General features: G+C 34.7%; 1 protein-coding gene across 3 annotated transcripts in view; it reads left to right on the forward strand.

Moving 5' to 3' along the window:
* The window catches only part of KCNT2 (potassium sodium-activated channel subfamily T member 2), a 340,818-nt gene that overhangs the window by 94,690 nt on the left and 224,992 nt on the right, over positions 1 to 21,136 (forward strand). For all 3 annotated transcript variants that reach the window (XM_029933172.1, XM_029933173.1, XM_029933174.1), the window contains exons 4-6: positions 8,428 to 8,476; positions 10,906 to 10,965; positions 20,774 to 20,848. In XM_029933172.1, coding sequence (XP_029789032.1) covers positions 8,428 to 8,476; positions 10,906 to 10,965; positions 20,774 to 20,848 — 184 coding nt within the window. The remainder of the gene's footprint in view (positions 1 to 8,427; positions 8,477 to 10,905; positions 10,966 to 20,773; positions 20,849 to 21,136) is intronic.

The following is a 21,136-nucleotide window of genomic DNA, read 5'->3' on the forward strand; positions in this document are numbered from 1 at the left end:
TCTTAAATTGCATTTCTGTTCATTTGTAGACTTCCTTTTCTAGGCTCTGTCCTTCACTAGAAGTAGTAGGGAAGGGAACTGTCTGTGTAATAGCATGAATAATTTTTAACTCGTCACCACCTTGAGCTCCTGTCCAACCCACTAAATTTAAAATAATTTTCAAAGCAGAAAACATTTGATGGCTAACTTTTGTACAACTGTTTTTTCATGTGGAAGTTCGCTCTAAGAAAATTGAGAAATACAAAAGATTAAAATAAAATGGAAAGTGACAATGTAATATGCATTTAAATGAATCAGTTACTCCTCAGCTTGTGTAGACCGTGAAAATTATTCTGTATTTATTAAAGGATTAAAAATTAACAACTAAAAGTTTCTTATGTAACAATTTATGTGATCATTCTTTATACAATTTTAATTTATTTAATGAAATATAATTATGGCCATCCCACTCTATCTTTATTGAATACTTGGCATGTATTTATATTTCTGTGAGTCAAGGTTTAACATTCACTATTCTCAGGGACTTTTCAGTTTGTGAAAGGTTGTATATTTTGGAGTTCTTGGTCTTTTCTGGCATTGGACTAGTTGTTTTACTTATGTTATTTCCTTCAATATGCACTTAATCTTATTATTCCCATCTGACATACAGAGAAGCAGAAATTTTCTTATATTTGCTCTTTACTTTGAGGCCTTCAGCACTATTGTGTGGTGTTTTTTTTTTTTTTGCCTTTCATCCCTGATTAAGTCATTGGCCACAGAAGCCAGCCCCTTCCCCCCCCCGCCTCCCCCTCTCCCGCAGTTTGAACTGTGTATTCATCTTTTCTGCTTGGGTGTTTCGCAGTTGCCCTGTTCCAATCAGCTTCTTCTGTGCTCTTCCACATCTCAGCCTGTGACAGCTCTGTCCTTCCCCCAGCCCTGCCCCACTCAGCCTTCCACATTTTAGCAGAACCAAATTCCAACCTAACAGTTGCTCAGGCCAAATGCTTTAGAGTTATTCTTAACTTCTCTTTTGGTCTCACACTCTGCAGCATATGCAAACCCCTTAGAAAATTCTGTCATTCCTACTTTCAAGATATATCCAGCATAGAATCACTTCTCAGTGCTGCCATCCTGGCACAGGCCATCTTCTGTCACCTGAGCATTGCTGGAGCCCTCCTAATTAGTCCTGCTAATTGTGCCTTTGCTCCTCTTTGGTTTATTCTTAATATAGCAGCCAGTGTTTCTGTAGACTCTAAGTTGGATCTTGACATGGCTGTGCTCTGAATGCCGAGGTGCTTCTTATGGCTTCCTTGTAACTGCTTCTCCTCCTCCTCCTCCCCCACCGATTTTGTTCCCGTCACATTGGCCTCTTCTCTGTTTCTGGATCATACCAGACACAAAGCCGGCTCAGGCCTTCATACCTGCTGTTCCCTCTGTCAGGAATTCTCTTCCATCAGATAACATAAGGCATACTTCCTCAGATCTTTACTCAAAATTGTATTTTCAGTGAAGCTTTACCTAAATATCCTGTTTAAAATTGTATTCTCCTCACAAGACTCCCTCAAATACATTTTTTTCTTTTCCCTTTTAACTTTTCTCTGCTGCCTTTATCTCTTTCATATGTTATACATACTATACTTGTTTTGTTTCCTGTGTATTTCACATGGATTGCAATAGCTCTTCCATGAGGCATTGATGATGATCTGAATCCTTAGAACCTGTCACAAATTTAACTCTAAGTAGTTATTTTTTTAAATTCATTTATTTACTCTTGAGAGATAGAGAAGGAGAAGAGATAGCCTGTATAAGTAGAGGAGGGGCAGAGAGAGAGGGAGAGAGAGATCCCCAAGCAGGCTCCACACTATCAGTGCAGAGCCAGATGCAGGGCTCGAACTCATGAACCATGAGAGTTGAAATCAAGAGTTTGATGCTTCACCAACTGAGCCACCCAGCAACCAGTAGTTATTTATTAAATGAGTGAGTGAATAACTGAACAAATGAAGGTCCTTTATAATCTGACCTTTGCTTACCTTACCTCACCTCCTATCCAGCCAAGATCACCTACCTGAAGCCACTTAAACATACTGTTTGTTTGCTCCTTTGTCTCTGAGCCTTTGCATAATCTGCTTTGTCTTCTTGGACCTCTGTTTTCTGTTCCTGTGTCTTCCTACCTGATGAGGTTTTGAAGTGATGATGGGGTTTGGAGGTCCGGAACTGACGGCCAAGAAATAATTCTTGAAGACATCTTTGGTGCAAAAAGGTGATTTTATTAACAGCATGGGACAGGACCCATGAGCAGAAAGAGGTGCCCCAGGACCACGAGGAGAGATTGGTTATATACTCTGGAGTTGGGGGAGGTAAAGTCCAGGGGAAGTTTCTGATGAGGTTTTCATATGCTAAAGAAGACTCGCAGGATATTGGAGGCCTAGCTATGGCAAAGCTAAGGTTGTTTTTCCCTCTAGAAAAGCATTAGCATTAAGACAGTAGGGAGTTCCTGGAGAAATTTTGCTCTGCCTGCCTCAAGTATTTGTCAATGGGCTGCAGGTTATAAGGAAATTTAATTTAATCTGCCATTTCCTTCTGCCTTTGTTTTCCACATCATTACCTACTCCTTTTTAACTTGCTTCAGGACTTCTGGACCTTCAGGGTAGCAATTTCTTGGATAATACCTAATCTGAAATTCTTACCTGACATCATGATGTATAGCTCAATTTTACTCTGGGTTAGGAGTAGCTTCTAGGGATTCTCTGAGCCTCTCTGCTACCCCTCCCCCACTTCTGTCCCAACACTTACCACATTGCCTTTAATTTTACTATTTACTTATTTGTTCTCTTTATATGCTTACCAAGGGCAAGGACCATATTCTATTTGCCTCTGTAGCTCTCATACTTAGTGTAAGACTTGGTTGGTCAGGGGATGTTGTTGAGTTAATGGAATAATGGAATTATGTTCAAAAGTTTTACTGATAGTGTTGCACAATCAAGATGATTAAGGACCACTGGCTAGAGGTGGCAGTGCATATTAATATTTATTACATTTTTATGTCTATGTATTATTAAAAGTGGTCACACTACATTTCTTTCTAAACACACACCACAATTGTTCTTAAAACTTGGTGATTTATAAATAAAATGTACATTAGAGCGATCTGAAATACATAAATTTAGGCAAGATAGAATCTCTCTACGGGTGAAAGGGCGTTGGAGGATGATGGCAGAGTAAAATTATATTATTTGAAAAACATTAAGAGGAACAAAGTTTCCTACAATTAACTTCTATGTCATATTACTGAGAATATTTAGCCATAATTATAGAGGATATACATTTGAAAAACCAGATTACTGCTATTAAAAAACATAACAACATAACTTATGGCTCCATTTTGAATACAATGTTCTGTTCAGTTCCCATTGTCAGTCAATGCAGTATTGGTTAATGAAAAACAGAAGTGGCCTTTATGGGCACAGGCTCTACTTTAAAATAATGAGGCTAATTCAGCTAAGAGATTTATTTAATTAGAGCTTCTGACATAACAAAGCTGTGGATATTTTGTGCTGCTTTGCTTTATTTTTAAGTCCCTCCAGAGTCAAAATTGATATGAAAATGTTGCAAGTATAGACAAACTGAGGATATGAAATGATGTTATTGTTAATGTATGAAATTGTACAAGTGACAAACTATGATGTCCACACTGTTAAATTGTTTGCTACTGAACATCACAGTTTGTAAGAAATAATTTGAAAGCATTAGCAAAGTAAACACACCTTCAGGATGTAGTTTATGAATTTCATTGAGAGATGAACCATTGGTATGGACTCTTTGCCTGTTGATGCTTATAGTTCTACATTGTGTGTCAAAACAAATGCATTCTCTTCCATTTTAAAAATTGTGGAAGTATTATTAGTTTTTAATATCAAGGGATAGAGACAGAGGTAAGAAGTATATGAATGTGCTTATACTTTATAGTTTTTGGATTTTCATTGAAAATCAGTGCCTAAGAGAGCATCAAATGTGTTTAAACGACGTTCATATCTTAAAGATTATTCTTTAGGGTAACACTTTTTAAAAGGAGAAATAAAATTTTGGTAATATCTTTCAAATATTTGGTGACCAGTAGGAAAGAATGTTGTAATGTAGACCTTTTCTTTTCTCATATACATTGGTTACAGTAGAGATTAAAGTAGCTCCAAGTGCTCCAACACATAATATCAAAAACTCAAAATAATTTTTTTTGTTTACTAGAGTCTAATGCTGGTGTTCTTAGTGTACATCTTTTCTCTGCTGATTCACACATACACACATGCACATGATCTATAACATGTAAGTACATTATCATGTATGTAGACTGCTTTTATTTTGTGTCTAGATGCTGCGACCTAAAAATTCTCTACAGCTTTCAGAAAGGTAAAGAGAGCATGGAGAAAGTATATATACACTTCTTGAAATTATTGTTGAACAAATGATAAGCATCACTTTTACTTGTCTGTTACTGTCTGATCTCTGATGAGAATCAGGCATATCACCATACTCTCACTCAAAGGCTGAGAAATGGAGCCTTTGGCTAAAGAGTGGCTTTGGGTGCTCAATTCTATACCATGGAGAGGGGAGAAGAATGTTGAGAGAGAGCCTAAGCCAGTGCTAATGTAATAGAAAGACTCTTAAAGTCCAGTCGCTCAAGGAGTTAGTATTTACTCCTCCCTGTATCACCTCGACGATAGGCTGTCTAGCCTGGTAGATGTATATCTAATGTTTTGAAAGGAATCAGTTACTGAAAAATATCCCTAATATATTGTCAAGACGATACTATGGATCAGTATCCTGGTCTCCTTGGTTTCGGACACACACTAAATTTTATATGTCATTGAGATATGAGCCCAACACCATACCTAGTACTCAGTTCTTGGGATTTGTTATGATTAGGAGAGTTTTATCATTTCCACCCTGGTTTAGGGAATTATACTTTGTTAATACAATACAAGCTTGTATTCATTGTCTTGGAGAGCTATCACTCTGTGATCATCTCAAGTTTGTGTCACAGGGTTATTTCATATGAATTGTGCCCCTCATATTGACCCTCTTACTTTCATGTGCTGAACAAATGCTTTATTCTTCTGGTTAACATATTCAGCCCTGGACTTCTGTCTCAGCTGCCAAAGCTTATCAGACATTTTTAGCAGCTATTTTCTTACCTTTTGGAGAAGCCATAAATAAGCATGCTGTGAAAAGTGGCTGAGGCTACAGATCGTTAACCTTCTAGGTTTAACTGTTGCTGTAACTTCCATTGTGTGGTATGGTTCTTCCAGTTTTCATAATGATGCCTCAAACATGGATTTTATCTATAAACTTAGTTTAATTTGAACAACTGAATCATATAAACTTTGTTTTACAGTTACTCTTGTTTTATTTTTTATAATTAAAAAAATGAAATTTATTTTATTTTTCATGATTATTACTATATGAATACCTATGGCAAGTAATACTATATTACTAGATGAATACCTATGACAAGGAAAGGAAGTAAAAATTACCTAACATATCAACACCTAGAAATAAGTACTTTTAGTATTTTGGTGAGCAATATTTTTAAATTCTCTCTGTGTGAACACATGTACATATAACACGCTCATACTGATATAGTTAGGACAATATTATATATGTCTTTTTTCAATGACTTTTTTCTCATTCATGTTATTTTTGCTATCGTTGCTGATAAGGCTACTTTAATTCTCTTCCAGCTACTTTCCTACTACAAATAATGCTACAAAAATATTCCTGTACAGGTATTTTCCCCTCCTAGTTCTGTATTGTCAGTGGGATTGAAGCTGTCTTTGGAATTATGGTCTGATTGCCATGTTCACTTTCACTTCTTCTATGTCTGGAAGTGATCTAGAAATGTGCAAATTAGATCCTACATTCTTTTTGCACGATAAATTCACATTATGAAGAAGAGTGTGGGCACTAGTTTTTACTAGAATTTATTCATTATACTTCTTTGTATGTATCCAATTTAGCACTTAGTAAGTTGGTGGAAAAGATGATCTCCATTGAAGATCTCATTTCACACTGCAATTTATGTATTAGAGTTTTGTTGAAATGTGTTTTTAAGGATTATGAAACCTATTCCACATGACTTAGTCTTGTCTAGAAAAAGCTTTTCTTCAAAGTTTTATTTAAATTTAAATACTCTATGACATTTTAGGACCTATCAAAGCAACATCTTGGACCAAAGGAAATGTTAATTGTTTGATAAATAGCTTTTAGTAATTCCATATCAAGTATTAATTTATCTTTGAAAATGCTTTTAAGCTTCTGATTCAAAATTTACTTTATAATTTTCCAGAGATTACTATTTATTTAATTTTAGCTGTTTTTGTGTCACATCATTTTCATGTATGAAAACTGTGTCCATACCCTTTTTTCGGCTTACATATCCTGTCACTGAGAATATAAGAGATGTGTTTTGGAAAGGTCAGTGTTGTGAACTCATCAGCTATATTTTTGTTTTTATGGTGCCATCAATTTGTTTATACTGAATGCCTAGCTTACTATAGGCATGTACTCATAAAGACATTGGGACTATAATGGTAAGTAAAATAGACATTCTGTTTCATCTTAGGGAAACTTGCAGTTTAATGAATAGATAATTACTAAAGAAATGCATCGGCAAATAAATGTAAAGCTACAATCGATATAAATGACAGGAGAAATGTGGTGAGTGACATTGCCAAAAAGATTAGTTGACTACATTGATCAAGCGGCAGCCTCAAGGAAGGCGTCCCTGAGAAATCTGAGCTGAGAGCTAGGATAAGGGAAGAGCTCATGTAGAAAACGGTGTTTTAGGAAGGATCATGTCACAGTTGAGTAAGTTTAAGAATGCCATTCTAGAGTTTTGGTCTTTATCTTAACAAAAGTATAGTGCCAATACATAGTGGGGTGATGTGACCTACAATACATTTGGCAAGAATCTGTGTCGTAGTAATTAGAAGCCAAAAAGAAGTGAAAGTTCCTAGTTGGTAGGCTTTTGCAAGAGTCCCAGTTGCAAAAAGTGGTAGGTTAGATTAAGATGATTATGGTAGCTGAGATGAAGAGAGGTAGATGCATTCTACAGATATTCTACTCTAGTTTTGATGACTTGTATATTAAGTATTTGCAAATATGGGAAAGGAAAGAATCTAATAATGCTTAAGTTGTTGGGTAACCAAACAATGGAATTGGGTGTCATTTGCTGAGAAGTGAAAAATGGAGAGGACCAATTTTTGAGAGAAAAGTCACGGGTTTGGTTTGGAGCAACTGAAGATATCAGTTATCCAGGTAGATGCAACATTCTGGAATAACAGAATACTTTACTTTAATAAGGTTAGTAGGTTCTTTGGATGGTATTTTAAAGTTTGTAATTTTTTTAAAAACTAAAATTTTAGAGAGTTTATTGCTGCGTTATTGTCAACATATTCCAAAAGGAAATACCTCAAAGATTTAAAAATACACCAAACTTCATAATGATAAGTGGTGATTAGACTTTGTTATGTTTTGTATGGTTTCTTGCTTTTTTATTTGCATTTTTTGGCAGCATAATATAACTCTTCTCATCTTTTCATGAGCAGTTTATATTGCTGTGAGTGACTTTCATTTGAATCAGCAGTATACAAAAAAATGTAGGCAACAGTAGGGTATAAATAGTTAAAAATTATAACTAGTTGGGGCACCTGGCTGGCTCAGTTGATACAGCGTGTGATTCTTGGCGTCAGGGTCCCTAAGCTCAGGGCCATTGAGTTCAACTGCATGCTATGCTTGAAGCTGCCTTAAAAAATTATACTTAATGAGACATTACAAGTGTATGGTGTTTCCTCAAGAGTATAGAAAACTTCTAACATCAGGGATTATATGATTTTTAGGATATATTTAAGGATAGTTGCTCTTCATCCTGCATAAGGTTTTATGCTAACCTCACCACAGATTTTTTTTGGAAGTATAAATTTTATACAAATCCAAATCTGAAATGTTACTGTGTTCTATGAGTTACTTTATTCTGATTACTGATACTGTTAAATTTGTATTGTCAAAATATTAGTGGTGTTAAAATAATAAACTCTTAGAGTTTATGGCAGACCCTTAAGTGACTTTTCAACGGAGATTTGACTAATAAAGGATTTGAGGTTTTTCTACCTTGCCATAATCACTCTTTAAATAAGAGGACATTATCTTTTCTTTCACATTAACATGAGAATGAAAATGAAATTAGGAATGCTTTATAAGAAATAGCCGTTTTCTATTCCTGGAATAAAAATGAATATTATCAAAATGAAAACTGAAACAATATAAAGTTTTTTAAATTTTGATATTTTATTGTCTTTTAATGAAACATTATTTAAATATCTCCAACGTCAATTAAAATTTAAAATGAGTGCATTTTTCATGTTTTAAAAATTAATATTTCATCATTTTTTATAGGTCTCATATCTTTTGGGTGAACAGAAGTCTACCTTTATGGGGCTTACAGGTTATGTACAATTTTGTTTTATCCCTATATATATTGTTGGATTCAATCATATTTCACAGAGAAATACTGTTGGAGAGAAAACTGTTGATAATAGAAATGAATTTGCTTTATTGCTTACTTAATCTTAATGCTCATCTTAGACAAACGGTTTTACTTCTATCGTTGTTTGCTTGAGCTCTGCATTCTACTTTTTGAGAATTCCCTTCTGATCAGGATTTGACTTTAGAAAGCTTTTGAAGGTGTGGAGAAAACCAGAGCAAAGCAGCATGTTAAGGCACCACAAGTTCCCCAAACTACTCTAGGCATTCACCTTACATAATCCTTGAAAAAGTAATCAAAATCCCATAACCATGTTTGCTCTTGTACTTTATATCCATAGTGTCAGGAACATAGCAGAGTCTCAATAAATAATTATTAAATGAATAAACAAATGAATTAATGACTCGATAATCAATAGCAAGAGCTTGGTCCCTAAACAGATAATATTGTAAATAAGACAAAAAGTATCTTCTGATATAAAAGGGGTCCTGAAGAAAGAGTCAGAAAACATGAGCCAGGACAGCATGTCTGAATTATGTTGCTGAGCTGTTCCCTAGAGTCCTCTGTAGCTCTTCTTTGTTCCTCGTTCTATTGAACTTTATGCCCAGCAAACTTTTTACAACTTTCTATCTTCTCTATGCCTGTCTGTCTCCTACAGATACTTTTTATTTTCTGTTATTTTTCAAATGTGGAAGTTATCCAAAGAATAGATAAAAAGGTAAAAAAAAATTACAAATTGGAAGACTGTTAAGTCTAAAACTCACTGTTTATAAACAACCTTTAAAATATGCTAAAATAAAATGTTCTGTTTGTCTTTTAAAGTCACGAAGATTGTAAAGTCTGTGCATTTTAAAGCTTAATGTTGATGATGAATTATTTTAATTATGTATGCGTTGTGATCATAATTATGAAATCACATTTTTACCGTGTCTAGATATTTCATACTTTTTTGAAGTCAAGTTGTATTTTATGTTTTTTTACACTGATTTGCATTGCAATGTCATTAATTACAAATGCCCTTTCAAATATTTAACTGTTTACTAAAAATGCAGTCTATTAATCTCCAGCTTGATTCCCATATTTTCCTTCAGTGAGATGCACATTTAAAGTAAGTTGGTATTTTTCAGAGTAGTCGTATATGGCCTTGAAACACATTTTGATCTATTCAAATTGCTCTTATCAAATAGTGATATTTTACTATAACGATGATGCTCATTTTCAAATAGGATTTTGAGTAGCCATGCCACAAATGTTGTAGGTATCTTCTAACACTACTTATGGGAAAAGAGCACAGATGATTATGATTTAAAGAACTAGGGAAAATCTAAGAGATGTGCATTTAACATCAGAACAATGTCTGGCTACCCTACGTATAATTTACTTATATTGCCATGCATTCATATGCTTTTTTGTTGTCTTTTTGTTTTGATATTCACTTAAATCAAAGTTTTCATTCCAACAGGAGTTAAAATTTAAAACTCCAGTGTATCTGCTTTTCTTATGCAGATTGTTTGAAATCTCAAAAGTCTGTAAACAAACATAATTGTTCTCTGAGTCATTTCTTGTTTATGCTTGCTTATTTTCTTGTATTCATCTACCCCCAAAGTGCTGAGAGTATTTAATACAAAATCATTTGGGTATCTTTTATAGTTATTTTTCCTGTTGTGCAATCATATCTTTTTGGTTGAACAGCAGTGGAAATTGTATACACAATAGCAAATGTATAAAAAGATGGAAACTTGCCTAGGAGGGTTAGGACATGTTTTTCCAACTGTGAAAGGGGAATTGGTTAAGAAGTTCTTTCAAATAAAATCTGAAAGTACCTTGAAGTGTTGACATAGACTATTTTGTTTAGCATTCAAGGATGCTGCGCTTGCATTTTGCTTGAGGTGGGTGATAGGATAGAATGTATCACTCAACTCAAAGCTTATGTTCCTTTATTTTCTTAAAGGAATATTTTTGGTAAATGTTCTAGAGATGGTAGAAGTGTTGCTGGGAGAGGGCAGTTGTGTGTGATTGTGCATATTAGGAACATACACAAAAGAACCTAATCTTTACAGATCATGCCCCAAGCTCCAGCTAGTCTGACACTTCCAATTCCACATTTATATTTGAGATAGTAAACAAGCATTTACTAAGGAGTATTAGAAATTATAATACTAAGCTTGTAGTGCTGGGAATAGGATGCAACCTCTCCTGTGTATATGGACGTTAAAGTGCCACATAATACCTCCTTACATCTTTATCTGTATATTATACAAATATGTATGTACAAATACATATATGCAAATATTTATAAAGAAAGTACTATAATCTTGAATATGTATATGTATATGTATATATATTTTAAAATTCTATTGCATTTTCTCATTATAGTACTTTTTTTCCAGGTTTCAGTGGCATTGATAAGTCTATTTGAAACAATACTACTTGGTTATCTCAGTTATAAGGTAAGTTATTTTATTTAGAAATTTTCTGCTGATAGGACACATTACTAGCATTTACCCAGTATTCCCCTATTTATAATTTGTACCCTGGGAATAAAGCAAGTTCTTCTTAAGCCTCTCTAATTATTTTGAGCCTCTGTAGTATGTGATAAAAATCTGTAGTTATATAGTAATGTTTTCCTTGGTGGCTTGAAAATCTTTCACTAATTCCTGTGGGCTAATTACCTATTATATACATACTCATAAGAGGCAAGCAAATAGAATGGTTTGACTTTTAATTGTTCTTAACCTCTTTTCCTCATTTGTATAAACAATATTGAGGGAGCAAAAAAATATCTGTTAGGAATTATTTTAATGAATTCTTTTCATTTTTGGTGAGGTTTTGTTTGGCTGGAACAATTTAGCAAAATATTTATTTGATGAAGAGCTCTATACTGTGCATTGTTTTTCTCTCAATGAGTTTCCATCTAGAAAGGGGGATAGGTAGGAGAAAATTATGCAGATAATAAGAATGCAAAACAGAATATGAGGTACTTTCAGTGAGGTGAAAATTAAGTTTATGTTGGTAGAGAGAGTCATATCATAGGGTGAAAATACCTGATTGATTGAAGCGGAGTCCTTGAATCAGTGAGTTGAATAAGGAAAGATGGAAAGGCAAGACCCTAAGGATTTATAGAATTAGCAAAGGCATAAAAGAAGTGATGTGCCTAAAAAATTGGAAGAAGAATAAGTATTTAAGTTTGGGAAGAATTTTGGTGGTGTTTGGGAAAACATTGGTTGGGAAAATTTGGTACAATATTGTGAGGGCCTTGTATGACAACATATAATGGGAATTTCATTGAGGATGTTGAGCATGAGAGTTCTATTATTGTAATTAAGTTTTAGGAGTATTAGCTCAGAACATCTGCACAGCACAGGTCAGAGAGACATTGCACTAAGGCCATGTGCTCAATTAAGACAATTGAAGAAAGGAAGACTGGGAGGGAGGTTTTAGCTGGTGAGAGGAAAGACAGTTGACATAAGATAGAAACTAAAGAAACCATCGTCTGTTTGGTTGAAAAAGTGGAGGAAAAGGTAAAGCCACATAACCCTTTAACATTTTCTAAACTCAAATAACTGGGAATATGGCAGTAAAACTAAGAAAAATTACATTAGGAAAAAATTCAGAGTGGGGTCAGGATAGATGCAATAATGAAAATAGTTCTGGAAATAATGAATTTGAGGTGCTCATGGACAAATGGGTAGTCAGAACATGCAGACAAATAAAAATGAGAATTTGGAACACAGACTGAAGATGTGGAAGTCATTTTCACAGAGATAGTGGAGGAAGAATACAAATTTATGAAGTATGGGATAATAATAGGGAGAAGCTAAGACTCTGATTGGATGAAGATGCTTACATTGTGGTTGTTGGAAGAAGAACAGAATAATCAGGGAAGACAGAGACATAGACAGGAAGGGCAGAAAGACTTCAGAAGGGCTGGGCTGTTATGCTCATCACTAACGTTCAGTTCACATTTCTGTATCAACAAATGTCCTACTAAAGGTTATGTTTTGGGGGAACTCTTATCTAGCTTATCAACTGCTTTCTCACTCTTAGGACATAAGGTTTTGAAGATCATTTGTTAGGCTACTTTTAACCGTAAACTTAGAACAAGAAATCCTTACAAACTCACCTTTTCCTGTTGCTTTATTAAAAAAAATAACCTTAACTCCATCTGAAGAAACTAATGCTAATATATAATGAGGTGAGATTAGTGAATTAGAAAGTATAGAAAGAAAAGAATGTGGGCTTTCCAAAAAATATATAGATGAGTTGATTTAGTATTTGTGAGAAAAAATTGGATATTAAAAATTCTAAGGAAGAAAAGAGTTATCTGAAAGCATTGGAATTTCAAGTTCAGTAAGAAGCTTGAGACAGGTCACTGGATTTACAGTTTAGAAAATCATTTGCTATTCACCTGTAAGAAAAAAATATCAGTGGTGTACAATTGAGAATAAAAAGCATTAAATGAAGAATGTTGACTGGGGTAGGAGCTCACTAGAAGTGGTCAAATGAGGCAGAGAAGATTGCCAATGATGGAAAAAAAATCTGCATTACTTATAGAAAGTAGGTAGAGGGGACCAGAAAAAATAATAGACAAAGCAAATTTTATATAAAATAAGAATAAGCTGGATTAGGAACCTGAGGTCTACTGATTCATTCCATTTGGATACATTCCATTTGGAATGAATCAGTAGACCTCAGGTTCCTAATGAGAGCACTGAGAGCACAGAAGATGGAAAATGTTGCATGAAAGAATATTTTGAAGTTAGAGAAAGGAAGCTACAAGACCTTACATGTAGGTAGTCACTCATCCTTAAATCACCTTATTACTCACTCGATGATGAATTGTTTAGATTAAGATGTTGAGAAAGATCTTTTATTGGCTTATAAATATATCTTTTTGTCAAAATAGGTGCTCTATAAACATATACTGATTGACAAATCTGGATTTTTTATACCTAGAAGAACAAAATACAAATCAAGTGAATTAATATTCAAGGGTTTATCTTCGAAGTTACTTAATGTTCAAGTATGTGATGAAAGTTGAATGTAATATACAAAAAATGACATGATAAAAAATTAGGCACATGGGTGTTTTTGGTAAATGAATTAACCTCTTCCACTAGTTCTAGAGTATGTACAGATATATAACTGGCTAAAATATTAATCTACATTTGTGAATGTATGTGCTCTAAATTCTAGCCAAAAGGTAATATGAAATTAACTTTGGTGCTTAATGAAACTCTTAGCCCTAATTTAAAAAGTCATTTAAGAAACAGAAACATATTCAAGATAATTTTCCATTGTAATCATATGATGTTGACATTTGTAATTAATTAATTCCTGCCATTTATAAAACGAGAGCAAAGCATTATGAGACCTTGTGGCATTATAAGAGCTAGATGATGTATATTTCCCTCTGACCTTCATAAACACTAATGGCTTAGATGGTGGAGAAGTCAATGGTAGTTGAGTTTTGCGTGTTTCAAGGAAACAAAGGATAAAAAGGAATTATGTGACATTGGAAGGAATGTTGCTATTAATTACCTTCTTTTTCCTCTCATAAATTCAGTCAAACTCATAGACTCTTTTTACCCCTGCACAGACTGTTGAATACAATATTTGACATGAGTAAATTAAGTCTTTGGTAACTATAACTAAGGCAAATTTGGATAGCAGAATCTCAAATGAGCTCTTCCTCTCCAATTAGATTTTTAAGAAAAATTATAGACAGATATGTAGAAATAGATATTACATTAGACCTGGATATATTCCTAATATTGTTCTGGGATATTACATTCTCAAATATTTATTAATAGCAAATTAGTAGTTATTTTTCTTACATTTGTTTACTTTTATATATGCAGATAATGTGAATATTTATAGAAAATATGCATGTGTACATATAAAATGTGAAAATAAATTTAATAGAGTATTCTGTAAGCACTTTATAATTCTTGAAATTAAGCATTCTAAAATAAGCGCGACTTAATTCTTAGCAATTAAAATAGTTTAAACTATTATGGAGACTACAGTTTTTGAAAAACCGAGAATGATGAGCAAAGGAAAATAAGCAAAAGCCCTTTAAAGTGCATGTAGAAGTCAACGGATAATTTTAAAAGTCCCTGATATCACCTAATTTTGTCCTCTCTCCTACAGAAGTGCAGGTCTGTGCTTAAACATCATTCCACGCGTGCGATAGCTACTTGACACAACAGCCCCAGGACTGCCTGGAATAAAGTTCTTATTCTGTTACCATAAATACCCTCTAGGTCCTCATCAACTGTTTTCAAAATAGAACTCTATTTATACACACATTCATTAAGTCATAAGGAAATGAAAACAAACCCCAGCATAGTTTCCAAAATTCTGGAAACAAAAACCCAACATACCTAGAAGGCTTCTGATAAATCTGCAGTTCTTTTTTCTATAATCACTTGACAAAAAGCAACAGTTTTGAGATTGTCAAATGTCACGATGGGCTCCTTTTTGTCAAGGAACAAAAGATTTGGTAAAGGAAAGGATTCCTAGATACTGATGATTCTGCTTATGATACCATGGGAATGGTAATTCTAAATATTGTTCAGTTTACTAGAAATACAAAATAAGGCTACCATAGGATAAGTCAACAGTTTATTTAGTTATGCATTTTGAATATAGGTATTTTTAATACTGAAGAAGAAAGTGTTTTTAAAAAATCTCTTGGTATATCCTGGACTAACAATTTAATTATCATACATCTTATAATTTTTTAAGTACTTTTTGGAGGTACCTAGAAATAGTTTACAAACTTCCATTTTCCTTTATGATAAAAATAAAAGCCTGATAAATTTTAGAAAATTACCTATTTTCCTACATTTTTATTGATTAATGACAGTGATGTCCATACCAAATATTGTAGAATGGTTGGATTAATGTTTATTTATATTTTACTGAATTCTGTCAATAAAAGAAAAACAGTTTTACACGCTTAGAACATCTAAAGGAAGCTACCTAAGAAATATCTTTCCTTTTTTTTTTTTTTTTTTTTTAAAGAAGTTACCATTTGCTGGGGGGTGGGGGTGGTGCCTGCCTGGCTCAGTTGGTAGAGTGTACAACTCTTAATCTCAGGGTCCTGAGTTCAAGCCCCACATTGGCCATGGAGCCTAGTTAAAAAAAATAAAATTAGGGGCACCTGGTGGCTCAGTCATTTGGGTGTGCGACTTCGGCTTAGGTCATGATCTGACATTTGTGAGTTCAAGCCCTGCGTTGGGCTTTAAGCTAGTAGCTTGGAGCCTGGAGCCTGCTTTGGATTCTGTCTCCCTTTCTCTCTGATCCACTCCCACAGACAGTCTGTCTGTCTCTCTCTCAAAAATAAATAAGCATTAAAATCTTTTTAAAATTAAAATTAAAATAAAATTTAAAAATAATTTATCTTTTGGAAGAAGACATGTTTATTTCTTCCTTTGTGAAAATAAGATTAAATGAAATAAGTAACATAATTTTGAAGGGCATTTTGGATTTTATTTAATGCTTCTCTACATAATGGCATTCTGTGGATACATTTTTTTCACAATAGTTGTTTTTATTATGTGGATTTTTATAATGTAGGTCCATAGTTAGATTCCCTATCACTCAAAGAAAGTGAGGAATACTTTCTATATTTATTTTTTATTAGCTAATTTTAGGGGAAATATTTATTCATGTATCTTTCAGTTCAGGAGAAAAACCTGAGGTCTTAGAATTAAACCTAGTGAATACAATAAAAAGACATTCATTTATTTTTAGCAATGAGTATATTGCCTCACTGTCTAATTTTAGATCATGAAAATTAGCCCTTAGTGTGAAGATTATTCATTTTCAGTGGATTGGCACCTTCAATGGATTGTGCCTTTAAAAAAAAATCCAGGTAATATGGCAGGTGAGAAAAAGTGGGACAAGAATGAAGAGAAGGCCGGCTGGGAGCCTTGACCAGGCCAAAGCGAGGGAAGGAGCTAGAATAAGAACAGTCAAACTCAGTATCTACTTATGAATCAGGAGATACTATTAGCCATCATACTTAGGTAGTTGGGGAAAGGAAGATGTTAAGGTTTCTCCAGGATATTTGGTTTGTGTTACTGACGAACCAATCGGGGCAAAAATCATAAATTTTATTTCTAGACATACTCCACACAAGGTGCCGTTGAGGCTTTTGTCTGAAGCAGTGGGTTAAGTAGTGGAGATGAAGCAGAATCTCAGAGATACAATATTGATCTGGGCTAGAGATACAGCATTAGAAGTGATTGGTTTATTAGTGAAAATAAGTTGAAGTTGAGGGGGCGCCTGGGTGGCTCAGTTACTTAAATATCCGACCTCGGCTCAGGTCATGATCTCACGGTTTGTGAGTTTGAGCCCCATGTCGGGCTCTGTTCTGACAGCTCAGAACCCGGAGCCTGCTTGAGATTCTGGGTTTCCCTCTCTCTCTGCCCCTCCCCTGCTCATGCTCTGCCTCTCTCTCTCTCTCTCTCTCTCTCTCTCTCTGAAAAATAAATAAACATTAAAAAAAAAGTGAACAAAGAAGTTGAAATTGAAACATAGATGAAATTCCTGAGATAGGTATGTAGCCAAATACTCTTAAAATACTTTCCTGCAGAAACTTTCCATTGGAACTCTGTGTTTGCAAGTTAAACAACTAATGTAAAGCTATTTAGGTAGGCTTAGAACAATAAAATCCTTTCAAGTGTTTCTATTTGAATCTAATAGAAAGAAATGTAAATACTTATGTTAAAAAAAATAGCACCGAGGTGCCTGGAAGCCTCAGTCAATTAAGCATTTGACCTTGGCTCAGGTCATGATCTCATGGTTTGTGAGACTGAGCTCCACATCTGGCTCTCTGCTGCCAACACAAAGCCCGCTTTGGATCCTCTGTCCCCTGCTCTCTCTTTCCCCACCCCACTTGCTAGTGTGCACAGTCTCTGTGCTAACTCTCTGTTTCTCTCCCTCTCTCTCAAAAGTAAATACACTATTAAAAAAATAACACAATTATACCAAGAGAGGGAAGAGCATGTCTAAAATATCTGGGAGTTTATTTTATTCATTAACATATTTTTGATCCTTAACAGGCATAGAAACAAGTAGTTTATAAAATGTTACAAACTCTTATCAGGAGAGTACAGGTAAAGGCATAGAGAGTAGGGCATTCCAAGCAGAGGGAGAAATATGAGCAAAGTTATAAAACTATGACCTAAGCCTCTAAAATTCAGTGTGGATGAATCTGTGGCTGAATTCAAGATGGAAATAGGAGTATAGTAAGTTCGAAACAGACCAGTAACCAGAGTCCAGATTATGAACTTTCATATAATATAAGGAGTAGTTTGGTTGCTTTGTGTTGGCAGTGACATTTTAGAATGAGTCTTTGGCTTCAATGTAGAAGATAAATTGGAAATTAACTTAAGTCAAATACCAGTTTATGAGGCTTTTTTAATTGAGAAAAAAATCACAAAATAAAATTGAAGTATTACAAATGGAAATGAAGCAAGCCATCAGAGATAGAAAAGGTTTTTGCTGGGGTGCCTGGGTGGCTCAGTGGGTTAAGCATCTAACTTTGGCTCAGATCATGATCTCATGGTTCCTGAGTTTGAGCCCCGTGTCAGCATCTCTGCTGTCCGTGCGGAGCTTGCTTTGGATCCTCAGTCTCCCTCTCTCCCTGCCCCTCCCTTGCTCATGCATGAGCGTGCTCATTCTCTATCTTTCTCAGAAATAAACATTAGAAAAAAAGGAATGACTCTTTACAAGAAAAAGGTTATTTACTATGAACTAAGTTTTTCCAAAGTGTCTCATAGTTACGAGAACTGATATAATCTTGCTGTGTCTTAATAGACATAGCTTTCCATATCACCAGTGGTCACTGTTTTCAGACTCTTCTTTTTGTTGATCACATCATTATCTTTCCCTGTGAACAGCCATTGACACCAAAAACAGATATATAATCAGCAGTAAAAATACACCAAGGACAGAATAAGCCAAATGTTTAGCATTCTGCAAACTGAGCCATGTAAAAAACTGATGAATGAAATGGTGATATTAACCTGCACACAAACAAACACACACACACAATCTTGACCTAATTAAAATCAGTTATAACTGGTTTTTTAAACATGCCTGACTCATTGAAAGTACGAATGACTCTAGTCTTCCTACACTTTGTGAAATCCACACATTCTCCTGATCCCTGCAGATCAGATGATATCTCCGACAAGTCTCAGATATTTTCGAGTTTCTTCAATCACAAAGCAAATTTCAGTTTTAGTAATTTAAGAAGTTATGGTCAATATATATAAACATGAAAATTTTCATCCACGTTAAGGCTTCACCTAATCCTTGGCTCAGACCTGTGTGGGACAGGGAATCCTTGTAGGGGCTGTCAGTTGTTTTCACTTCCTCTCCTATTTCATACTGCTGATTCTGGTCCCTCCGGGGCTGAGGAGGCACACGGAATGGGGCAAAGTCAGCCTCTGGGATGACGGTGCCTGACTGGCACAAGTGTAGTCTGACGGGTTGTCCTGCATGGCAGAAAAAGTAGGGCTTTTGTGGTCTTCCTTAGGCCTTTGGCTGAAGCTCCTTGGATGCCTGTGACTAAAGTCCTGTGGTCGCCATCTGTTGAGGCGTACATTCAAGTGCACAGCCTTCCTGAGTGTAGAGTCCTTTAAAATGGCCATAGGCTTTATTCTTTAGGGTCCATGTCTGGTCCCCAGAAAACAAGTACTTTTGTTTTAGAATTGGCATAAGTGTGACTTGCTCTCATTTCAGCCCTCTTTCTTGTTGCACTATTTTCTCTTCATATTTAGATGTTTTAGGCATTAGCCAAATACAGTCTCTCTGTGTGAGTCCAGCTCTTTAAGTTCCTCTCTTGAGCCCTTCTCACTTAGCTTGAAGTGATGAGAGAAGCTCCAAAGCACCACTAACCTCTCTGTATGGAAGGCTTCTCATTGCTCCCATTTCTTCCACCTGCTCCCTCTACCACTTTTTATATAGCCTGGAGATGGTAATGAACAAGATACAGTAAAACTTAGTACCTAATATTTGTGTACATGGACATTAGCCAACATAGAACCTTGCTTTGTGATGTAGAAGTATTTTATATCACTTTAATGTTTTAAGCCTTTGGGGCCTCAAGGATAATTAACAAAGACTCCCCGTTCTGAAGCCAGTGTTATAAAGTAATTGGAAATTACAGGGACCCAGATTTCCAATTGCTTTTTTAATATGGAGATCTCTTCATAGAAGAATAAACTATTTTAGGAAGTTCAGAGTTCTTTTTCATGGGACACCATTTGAGAAAGTTTCAGTGATTAACCTGTTTATATCAGAGTCAAGTTTGTGGGTACGTAACACGTGTATTTGCACAGTGCTATACATTTAGAAGGGCCTGCTCTTATTTTAATATTGTTATGTTACCTTCTGGAAATTGTTAATAAGTTGTTAATAAGATACCCTGAATTTCACTGTGCACTAGCACCACAAATTATGGTGCCAGTTTTGATTAATATTATTGTACTATATGGGTTGGGAGACTAGAATCTAGATGATTGAAAAAGCCCTTGTTTTAAGTTTTATCAATATAAAACCATTGTTAATACCATCAAACATTAACAAGTGTATGTGTTTCAAAACTATTTAATATGCTTTACAGTTTGTGAATGTAATTCGTATAGTAAAAACATTAAGATTGAATCACTTTTTTACTGATTCTGTAAGTTCCTTAATATTTGTTTTATTTTTACTTATAATCTTTCTTTCATGAAATGTTGTATGATCAAAATGTGTTGCATACAATATTCAAGAATTACTTTAAGTGTTTGCTGTATTTTTTAAACTTACCACAAAATTGAGTACAATTACACTTAGAAAAATACTCTTTAAAATTTTTTTTCTAATGTTTTTTAATTTTACTTTTAAGAGAGAATGAGAGAGAGAGACAGCATGAGCAGGGAAGGGTCATAGAGAGAAGGAGACACAGAATCCGAAGCAGGCTCCAGGCTCTGAGCTGTCAGCACAGAGCCTGACGTGGGGCTTGAACCCACAAACTGCAAGATCATGACCTAAGCCAAAGCCAGACAGTCAACTCACTGAGCCCAAGTGCCCCGAAAAATATTCTTTAAAAGTCATTGCTATATCTTTATAAAGTGAGTTGATATTCTGTTAATGTATGCATTCTTGCTAGAGAAATTCTGAGTGCTGTCTTTTCTCCCCTTTAATGGGATTCAGTATAATTAACTTTCATTTTTATTTATTCTTTCTTGGAAGGGAAACATCTGGGAACAGATTTTACGAATACCCTTCATCCTGGAAATAATTAATGCGGTTCCCTTCATTATCTCAGTAAGTCCTAAAAGCATCTTTAAAATAAATAATTTTGTCATTGGATTTAAGTTTTTACATCCAAATACTAATATATAATATATTAGATCTGATAAATGATTTTGGGCTTTGGTTAGAATCATGGTATTAAAAATAAATATAATATCCGATAAAGGGCTAATATCGAAAATGGACAAGGAACTCACCAAACTTCACAATCACAAAACAAATAATCCAGTGAAGAAATGGGCAGAAGATATGAACAGACACTTCTCCAAAGAGGACATCCAGATGGCCTACAGACACATA

The sequence above is a fragment of the Suricata suricatta genome, chromosome 3 (genome assembly GCF_006229205.1).
Source record: "Suricata suricatta isolate VVHF042 chromosome 3, meerkat_22Aug2017_6uvM2_HiC, whole genome shotgun sequence".
NCBI lineage: Eukaryota > Metazoa > Chordata > Mammalia > Carnivora > Herpestidae > Suricata > Suricata suricatta.